Source organism: Rousettus aegyptiacus, unplaced genomic scaffold (assembly GCF_014176215.1).
Source record: "Rousettus aegyptiacus isolate mRouAeg1 unplaced genomic scaffold, mRouAeg1.p scaffold_m13_p_6, whole genome shotgun sequence".
Lineage (NCBI taxonomy): Eukaryota > Metazoa > Chordata > Mammalia > Chiroptera > Pteropodidae > Rousettus > Rousettus aegyptiacus.
This window is the reverse complement of record NW_023416309.1, coordinates 86586877-86597618: the sequence shown is the minus strand read 5'-3', so window position 1 is coordinate 86597618 and position 10742 is coordinate 86586877. Positions and strand designations below refer to the sequence as shown.

General features: G+C 39.3%; 1 protein-coding gene across 2 annotated transcripts in view; it reads left to right on the top strand.

The window, feature by feature from the left end:
• Positions 1-1131: 1131 nt before the first annotated feature.
• USP32 (ubiquitin specific peptidase 32) overlaps positions 1132-10742 on the top strand; it is a 158010-nt gene continuing 148399 nt past the window's right edge. Inside the window, exon 1 of one of the 2 annotated variants that reach the window (XM_016143364.2) lies at positions 1132-1350. In XM_016143364.2, the coding sequence (XP_015998850.2) occupies positions 1293-1350 (58 nt within the window). In that variant the 5' untranslated portion in view covers positions 1132-1292. The remainder of the gene's footprint in view (positions 1351-10742) is intronic. The other variant, XM_016143363.2, reaches the window with a different exon arrangement.

Here is a 10742-nt window from a genome sequence, read left to right as displayed (position 1 = left end):
TTATTTATTTTCCTGTCTTTTGATTTACACTTGGGTTGCTTCTACCTTTTGGCTATTGTGAATAACGATCTGTAAACTAGGGTGTATAAATATTTATGTCCCTTTCAGTTCTTTTGAGCATATACTCAAGTGGACTTTTGGATCATATGGCAAATCTGGTAAATTCTTACACATAGATGAACTTTGAGGGCTAGGTTATTAAATGAGCTAGACGCAGAAGAAAAAATACTGTGATGCCACTCAGGAGGTATTTAAAAGTGATTATGTATATTTTACTGCAATTAAATAATTTTTTAAAAAGCAAAGAACTGTGCTGTGTCACATTTCCAGCGAGGAGCCAGTTTGGAGAAAATTAAGCTAAGCCTTTTGCAGAGCAATTTCCAAAGTATCTGTACATGTGGTAGGCTCAGCGCCAAAGGTGGGAGGAAGAGCAGTTGGGCCTGTAGTTGTTAAAAGAAATCTAGAGTCAACTGTCACAAGGTTCACTTTCCTTAGGGATCGCCCCATCAGGTTTAAGAAGTCTTCCGTCACAGGAAACCCTTGAAAATCTCCTTTCCTTTCACAACTCCCAACCGGTCAAAAAATTCTTTAAACCTTAGGAGTTCCTCGCTTGCCTACTCCTTTCTCTCACGAACCACACCCCTCAGACTCCAGTTCCCTAAGATTCCACTTATTTTCCTGGATGGAACTAGGACCAAGCCAGACCAACCGTCAACTGCTTCAGCCTCGCCCGTCCAGCGTTAAGAACTTGTGGGCGGGCGGGAGGACCTCGAGCGCCCCGGAAGTCACCGCCCCCAGGAAGGCGGAGGCTCCTGGGCCTCGCAGCTTCGGATTGGTGAAGAAGTGTGGCTGATGCGTTACGCACGAGATCCGGCCCCGCCCTTACGCCCCTGCGCGCAGTTAGCGTGGGGCGGGGCGCACTGTGTGGCCCCTGGCGGCCATTACCCGGAACAGTCATCGGCCTTGGGTCAGGTGACCCTCGGCGTGGCTGGCGGGAGGGGGTAGGGGGAGGGAAGTGGGCGTGACGAGGGACGGGAAGGGAGGGGAGGAGAGAGAAAGGCGGAGTAGGAGGGAGGGGAAGGGGGCGGGGTGGGAGTGGGTCACGTGATTCGGCATGGAGGCGGTGGCGGCGGCCGGGAGGAGCCGCAGGGGCCGAAGCCGCACTTGTTAGTGTGGGGGGAGGTGGGGGCCGGGGGACGCTGACACCGCCACCCAGGGACGCCAAGGAGAAGGCGGGGTGGGGGTGGGGGCGAGATCTGGCTCCGACCCCCGGCCGAGGGGATGAGGGGAGTATGGGCGCCAAGGAGTCACGGATCGGATTCCTCAGCTACGAGGAGGCGCTGAGGAGAGGTGAGGGGGGAGGGGTCTGGGCGAGCTGCCTGGGAGGCCAGCGTTGGGCTGCCCAGAGGGTGGGTGACCGGGAAAGAGGAGGGGAGGTTGAGGGCGTGGGGCGCCTGAGGCGGAAGGGAAAGGAGGCCAGCAATGGGGAATACTATGGGGGAGAAGGGTCGGGTGGGAGCAGTGTTGGGGCATTGGGACTGTATGGAAGGGGGCGAAGCTTTCCTGGGGAGAGGGGTATCTGGCGCTGGCAGGGCAGTGCCTGTGCTCTATGGTGGCGTTGTTATCCTGTATGTGGTCAGGGAAGTCCTTTTCTCCTTTTCTTGGGTGGCACCAGCCTTTCCAACCCCCCTTATCTTCTACTGCCATTTTCTCATCACTCCTTCATAAAAACCAACAACATCCTAACCTCGTACCTAACAGCCTTGGAAGGAAGGGAGAGGAGAGGCGGCTGCAAAGCCTTCTTTGCTAGAAGCCCCTTCCAATTGTGGAGTCTCTGCCTTTTCCGAGGGCCTTTGCCAGTCTCTTGGGGGCTGTCACCATCCACTCCTGACACCCCCTTCATCTTTTGAGCGGCTGAATTTGCTAAGAACGACCTGTAATTAAGTTGTGTTTGAGGTGAGACGAGACTGGACAGCTGGTGTTGCCACAAGACTTTGTCTTAGGTTTCATCTCCTCAGACGTTGGCCAGAGCCTTTTATTGCGCTTGATTCCCAGTGCTCACCCCCTTTCTCCCCATAAAATGGCATTCGCAAATCCAGCATTCTGATATTGTGTTATAGGTCCCTGTAGAGACTGGCCTTGCTGCCAGCCCTAGCCTGCTGCTTATTGGCTCTGCACAGTATATTAACAGCCCCAACCCCCTACCACTTACTCTGATACTGCTGTCCGTGATCACCAAAGCACACGCTAACTGGAAGTGTCTGTTGCACAGTGTATGGCCGGGATGTGGCTTAATTTTTTATGACTGAGATTTGAGAGAGTGTGTGTATGTGTGCTTGTATTTCTTTGCGACATTTAATGAATTTTTTTGGTAAGAAGTGAAAAAAACAAGCAGGTTAGGTGTTAACCGATTTCCAATCAAATAACCAGCTATGGGCCAGGTGATGGTTTTAGCAGCTAAGGATATAAAATAAAAATTAGATTCAAAGGCATTCACAAGGAGAATGTGAACTCTGGTTAATATGTAGGAAGAAAAGGGATGAGTTCAGTGGGTCATCATCACCTGAAAATAGTTACAGAATTTAGAGGTATTGTGGACTGACCAGAATAACAAAAGTAGGCTTTTTATGTTTTTTTTTTCCCCCCTGCAGAACAGTATAATGATTGTTATTATGGACAGTCTTGCTTGAACTTTTTTCATCCCCTCAATATGAGAAATATTCCAAATTCTTGATATGTTTCCAGCTCTAGTAGGCTAGTCATTTCCGGGATGCAGTTGAGCCTGACAGGTCTGGCCTCAATTAGGCAATGGCTTACATGGCATGAAAGAGGACGTCAGTCAAACTGATTTACAGCTTCAGGGTTCACAAGTGTTTAGTTTCTTAAGTTTGAGGATGATATAGCTGGCATTTAGGAATTCTAAAATTAAACTTTTCTCCACCTCTAGCCTGCTTACTCTCATATCAAACTAGGATTGCACCTTTGTAAATATAAATAAAATTAATAGTGCATTTTAAACTGATTCGTCTGAAGGTATTTGTTATGAAGTGTCTGCCTGTTGAATTTTATAACGTATGTTTGAAGAAGTAGTAAGATATTTGTTGACTTTATTTGAATTTGTGTTTTATCAGTTTTGCTGCAGAGGAAAATTAAAGCAAAAGAGAGAAGCAAGTTGATAACATTTCTAAGAGTAAACCAGGAGTTTCTTTTTAGTGGGTAATTCTTTTGAGCATGATACTATTTAGTAAATGTCAGACTCTAATATAGAATTTCTTTTAGTAGGGTTATAGAATTTATAAAACTTTTGATAGAGCTAAAAATGGTTTCAGAACTTTCCAGGGGGCACATGAATAATCTAAATAAGTATTAAAACCTCCATCCATTAGTCTTATCTGCTTGTTTATATTGTATAAGGTGAATAGAGGGAGGTGAAGAGGGTGGATTGGACAGATACACACAATGTGTGTTATATGAATTATTGAATTACGTAAAAAAGAAGCTTGAAAAACTACTAAAATACTTAAAATTATTGGCTTTATTTAAAATTATTGAGCACTAAATAATGCCTAACCATAATTAGGTAGTATTAAAAAATAGTATAGTATATATTGCCACATGCAAACAGAATTGCAGGGAGTTTATCTTGCAAATGGAGCCTTGGAAATGGAGTGTTATGTTAATGACAGATAACACTTATTGGACGAGTGAAAGGGCAGTTGAATGACTTATTTACATTTCAGAAGCTCTAGAAATTAGGAAGGTTGGTTTTGCCCACTATTTTAGTTAGATCGTATGTCAGTTATATAAACATTCATAGTTTTCTGAAAGTATACCTTAAACATTTTTTAATGGAGATATATTAGTGGTAGCTTTTATTTTTTCCTTTTATCTATTTTTTGTGAATATCTTGAAGACCTTTGAAGGCTTGAATTAGACTGTATTTTCTAAAGTATATCTACTGTACTTAATGGTTACTGAGACTTCTGGCAGCTATATTCTTCATCTCTTCACTTCTCTAAGTCTGCATCTAAGTTTGTGACTTGTGAATTCCTGAAAATTATTATAAAAGTTTGGAATATAGCATTGAAGAATATTGAATGAAAGATGAATTGCAGTTTTACAGCATTTCAGAACTCCAAGAAACTTTAAAAATCGTCTCCAGCTCTTTAATTCTTCTTTTTTCCTACTGTTCTCTCTCTTCATCATTCTGGAAACTGATAATTATAAGCCTTTTTTTTTTTTTTTAAACAAGAATTGCCGAATTAAAATTGTTCTTAGCTTTTAAATTGCGGTAATAAAATACAGCAAGTAAAATTTCTTCTAATCCCTTTCTTTACATAGAATTTGACATTTATGTTGGATTAAGTAGCTGGGTGATGAGCTAGCATGTCAAAAAGTTACATTGTGGATTCACGTTTTTGAATATCCTTTTGCTCGTTCATTCAGCAGTTTCTTACTGAGAGCAGGCTGTAACTCAGGCACCAAAGGTTGTAACTCAGGCAACAAAGATGACTAAAGCCCTCTTCTCTTGCTAGGAGAATATAGCCTGGGTCAGTGATCCTGCTGAAATGTCTTATTACCTCAGGGTGCAAGACTCTCCATGGTGGTGTGGGAATAAGATTTTAGAATTTCTGTTTAAAGTTCTATTTTATGTATGTTTGATAATGTATATAATATTTTTCAAAAGTGGAATATATGTCATTTATAAATGATTAACATATTGTATATTAACTGAGACAGTGCTATGGAAGAAAGTGCTATAGGAATACAGAATGTGTGGTTATGTTTTGGGGCCTGGAAGTATGCTCACACTACTCATTTCATAGTATGTGTTCAATAATTGTGTTAAAGAATTTATTTTCTTAATCACTTAAAGGTTTTTTTGTTTGCTAGCAGAATAGTTAAGCATGTAATAGCTGAAGAGTCTAGTACTTTTCATTTTGCTTATCCATCATCCTTAATATGTTCTAAAACATTGACTCCCTGACCAAGATTTGTTCCCAAAGTTTCATAGTATTAATATTAAAATTTTGTTAGTATTATACCGCTGACAATGTGAATGTTAGCTGGTTTAGCATAATATATCATTATATAAATGAAAATTGAATTTACAGTTGATATCTTCTGGGATGCACTATTCTCTTATTAAAGTACCTGTTTGCCTTCATCTAAATTTATTAAATATACCAGTGAACTCTCTAGCATTAGTGTGGAATTGCAGGTTTTAGGCAAACCTTTTGCAAATATAACTAGCCAGCTGTCATTATATGTAAAGGAGGAAAACGGGAAGTTTTAAATTCGTCTGCTTATATGTAGTCCCCTAAGTAATTACAAAGGTGTTCTTCACCTTTGTGACAAAGAGGAGATAAATATACTAATTAGTATATTAGTAAATATACTAATATTGGGGGATGAGCAGAATGAGGTGACATCACTTGATGGTTAATAGCCTCCCCATGTAACAAATGGGACAACTGTTTTTTGTTTATTGTTTGTCTTTGTGCTTGGTTAGTGAGACTTCACAGTGACAGCATTTAGAGTAGCCTTCCAGAAAGATGTGTAAGTAATCTAGAGTGGGGAATGTGGTGACCAACCCATAGTTAGGGGTTTTCTTAGGAGAAAGAGAAGATTTTTGGCACTTGGTTATATGATAGGTCACAGGAAAAATTAGGGTAGTGATTGTTATTCTTGCCATAACTGTAGAAAATCTGTTTTTGGAGCACTAGAGATTAATGCTAGGGTATGGATTAGAAGCTTTAATGTTAAACAGCTGCAGGGGTAGAGGGATTTTATTAATTAAGAGTTGGTGGTTTGATAGTGGTACTGAGAAGACTTAAGATGGAACTGACAGTTCTTTTCATACTGTATCCAAAGTATGGCTTCTTTTTTCAAGGCTGGTTTATGTTTCTGATCTTAGGCCTCATGATATTTGTGTTTAAATTGAGCCACTCCACTTCATTTTGCTTGCCAATAAATTCTGTCATTACTCTTGTCTAATAATGGTGTTCTTGGAGGCCAGAGGTGGATAGTTACTGACAGAAAAGTCTGATTAAAATTAGCTTTTTGGTATTTACTGTTATAATCAGAGATCTATTAGAACAGAGGTCCCCAACCCTCCTACCCACTCACACAGCAGGAGGTGAGCAGTGCACCAATGAGCGAAGCTTCACATATATTCATAGCTGCTCCCCATCACCACCTCAGCTCCACCTCAGATCATCAAGCGTTAGATTCTCATAGGAGCACTGGTCCCTGTTGCCAAAAAGTTTGGGGACCACTAGAAGACCTATCTATCCAAAGATGAAGGCCTTTCCTTTACACATCCATCTTTATTAGGGTTTTAATAGTAATTAACATCAAGTTTTTTATTTTAGGGAAATCCCAAGTTTATCACTCTCTTGTGAACAAGATTCAGGAAAATTGATATTTTGAAACCTTGCTGTTACATGTTCTTGGAGTACTTGATACTGGACTACGTTAAGAACAAAGCTATGCTTACATGAGGTGATACAGAGGAAGTTCTGTAGCTTCTCTTTCATTTCTATAAAGAAGTTAGATTGTCTCAGCATCTTACCCCTTGCAGAAAAAGCTTTATAAGGTTTGCTATGGTTTCTTGCCTTTTTCTAATGATTTGTAAAAAAGTCTAGAAAAATTCCATTATGAAAGGACCCTTCTATTAAGGTAGGCTTCCCCTAGTCTGTCCCATGAAAGTAGATGCCACAACTATTCCAGCTTCCTCCATTTCTTTCATCATCTGACCTATTCTTTTGTCTCCAGTTTGGGTCTGTTACATAGTCCTGTTTGGCATCCATTCCAGACTGTTAACTTCTCTTCGATTCACTGCCACTACTCTCGTTCCAGCTGCCACCATCTCTTGCTAAGATACCGTGCATTGATTTCTTAGTTTCACACAGCAGCCAGTGTAATCTTAAAATAAAATTCTCTCAGCCTGTTTTCCTCTTAGCATAGAAAGGCTATTTACAAATTTTCACACGTCTGATCTATTCTTCATGCCTGAAGTCCCAACTCTGATGGCTTCAGTGAGGCCTTCTTTTATCACCTTATATCAGCAGTCTCCATACCCCCAGCTGTGGACCAGTACCGGTCTGTGGCCTATTAGGAGCCGGATCGCACAGCGGGAGGTAGGCAGCAGGTGAGCTAGTGAAGCTTCATTTGTATTTGCAGCTGTTCCCTAGCACAAGCATTACCTCTTCAGTTCCATCTCAGGTCAGGCATTAGATTCTCTTAGGAGCACTGGTCCCTGGATCCAAAAAGTTTGGGGACTGCTGCCTTATATGATGTGTATTGCACTATTCTGTAGAGTTCATTTATAGCCTTTATCATTATATGTAATTACCATGTTTATTGTCAGCCATAATGCTGAATCCTCGATTGCCAGGATAGGTTCAGTGCCTGGTATATTTTAAGTGCTTAGGAAATATTGGATGGGTAGGTGAATATACAAATATGTAAAAGATGGCTAGAAGATTTGGAGAACTTGCATAATGTTTTTAAGGCTGGGAGAGTAAAGAATGGACTGCTGATAGGACTTAAGCATCCTAAATAACATGACCATCTCAAAATTTCTTTTCCTTTCATCAGCTTTGAAAAAATTTGTGCTAAAGGTTTTGAACGATAGATAAAAATTTAAGAGCCTTGAATGTAATATGCAATTTCGACTTAGTTTAATTTAAAGTCTATAATGTAAATTCCTGAGTAGTCATTGAGATACTAGTATGGCAGTAAGTGTTGTGTTTATGAAAACTTGAGAATGCATTTTGGTAATATATAACACTTAATAATTTTGCTCATGAAATGATTAATTTATACAACGATCTTCATATATTTTCGATCCATGATAACAAGTATTCTACTGCCATATTTGAGTTAGAGTTGGAAACTTAAAGTGTTGTACATAGATACTTTGGGCTGAGAATAAAATATACATCAACGTACAGAGTGCTGTGTCATCAGTTCTAAATAATCCGGGTGATTTTAAACTGAATTTTATGAATATTTTTAGCTTTTTTTTTTTTTGCCTAAGATTCTTTTTCTCTTACATTCTATGGCTAATGCGTATTACCTCCTTCTTTTCTTAGTTCTTTAGCTTTAATTTTTATCACAGTGATGTATACACATAATTTAGAATCAAATGGTTCTACAGAGCTTGTTATGAAAACAGTAGTCCTATTGTTATGCTCCCTCATCAGATTTTTTCTGCCCCTCTGCTAACACTTGTAGCACTTTATTTGGTCTTTACCTTTATATGTTGAAATAATATGCTGATAATATGCTACTTTTTTTTTTCCCATTTAAGGAGTATTTATTGGCTTCCCATTATTAAAGATGAGGATTTAGCTCATTATTATATGCTACCAGTCTCCTAAACACAGGTGCTCCTCCTGTCCTAATTCCTTATCTTGGTATATGTCTGTTACAATTTTGGTTAGATCATTGTTCAATGTTTACATAATTAGGCCTTTATAAATGATGTTCACAGCTAAGCCATTTAATATACCAGGATTACTTTTCCTTTACTATAAATATGATTTGCTCCTACATATTCCCTTTCGTAATTGCCTTTTATTGGCTTATGTTTCTTTTTACTATAATTCAACCCCAAAAGTTCTCACCAATTACTAAATCTATTCCATATGTTTATATACATCATATGTTAATTCAGTTCATCATATCTGGCCTACTCTATCTGTGCCTATTGCCCTTGTACTCAAAGCTTAGCTGTAATCCTGCAATCTTCCTTCACTATTATCCTGGAAATTCCCTTCACTGTCCTATGTTGGATTCCCTGTTTTCTGTATCTTTTGTTTCCTTCTTGATTAACTCTTCCATTTTGGTGGAGCTCATTCTCTGGTAGCTTCCTGAGAGAAGGTGCATGGGAGGTAAAGTTTTGAGACCTTCACTCTTGAGCTGGTGCTTTCTTTAAAATACTTCTTATGTCTACTCTTCTATCTACTCTTTAGTTTCCAAGAGGCTCCATGTTTTTAGCAAGCGTTTATTCTGAAATTACTTTTTAATAATCCTTGTACTTGATTTCTGTTCATATGGGTCTTAATTTAAGCCACAGGACAGATAGATTCATTGCAGGGATCAGTTTGAGACTGGAATAGCAGGGAGACATTGCCCTAGGATGCAGTTTTCATGATCATGTACCACTAGACTGTAAAACTTCATGAGGGTGGGGATGTGTCTGTCTTATTTACTGCTATATCCCCTAGCACTTGCACAGTATGTGCCATATATTAGCTACTCAATACATATTTGTTGAATGAGTGAATTGCACATCAAAGCTAAGTAGATTGTACTTTTAGAGGAAACTTGGTTAAGGTTATGTGTCTGTGCTCATGCATGCAAGCCCTGAGGCTTTAAACTCTTATCTGTATATTTAAACTTATATCTGTATATTTAAATACATCTTTTGCTTTTTAAAAAAATGATTAATTGTATTAAACATGTTGGGCTCTGCTTTAAAGTTAGTTTTGGAATCTGTTGATGAGTAGCTGTGGTGGGTTTATAACAGTTGTTTGATTAGTAAATTTGGTTTAGAGATTCTTTGGTTTGTGCAAGCATCCATAAATGAAATCTTTTACTGTGTGGAGTTTTGTAGATCAGAAGTTATTCTTTGCCAGAGATGCTAACTTGAGAATACTTCTTGCAGATTATGGAAGAACAAAAACTTGCTTATTCTTTATAGGATTAGAGGTATAGTAAGGAACAATTATCTAATGGCGGAAGCATTTTATATTGTCACATCACTGGTACCATAAAGATTCACATTGAATTTGACAAGATTGCCAAGCAGATGTATTTAAATAATGAAAGAAATAGGACATCAACTGAATGAGCACTTGGCAGTAAATAACGTCTCATGGAAACATGTTCCATTTTGAGTGAAATAATATAAGAAATATGCTTATTTCAGTAGAGTCCAAAACTAAACGCAACTTCTTTTTCCATAGATCTGCTTAAATATTCATATCTTTGTGATTCATCCAAGAATCCAAGCCAGAAACCTGGTTATCTGTTGAGATTCTTCCTTTCTTTCCTCTGTTCACTTATCATTGATCACAGTGTCTCCTTGGTGCTACCTTATTGTTATCTTCCTTTTTTTTTTTTTTTTTTATCTGTAAAGTCATTGCCATAGAAAAGGCCTTTATCTGCTTCTTAGACTATTAATCTTCTCCAATTCATTCTTTATATTTCTACCAGAATAATCTTACTGAAGTGCACATCTGGTTATTTTAATCTGGTGTCCCTCAGTGGAAAGGTGTGTATTACATGCCATTGAGTTGGCTCCGACTAATGGCGACTCTGAATGAGTGCTGTCCGCAGTGTCCTATCCTCAGCAGCTCTGCCCAACTCCTGTAGACTCATGCCTATGGATTCTTTTATGGAGTGTATCCACTTCATATTTGGTACTCCACTTTTCCTCAGTGGAAGGTACCTACTATGTCTGTGGTTTTCAGTCAGTCTTTTTAGTGTGGCACAAACTGGTAGTTTCTGTGACTTGGCCCCTGCCCGAAAACACTGTGCCTTTGCAGATGCTGTTCCCTAGATCGTGGAAAGCCCTCCTTTATTACTTACAGTAAAGGGCACAAATCTTCCTGTTAGCTTGATGAAATTTTAGGCATGTACCCAAGTAACCACCATGCAAAAGCAAGATATAGAACATTTCCAGCACCCTCATAGGCTTTCCCTTGTCCTCTCTCAGTTGATACTGTCCT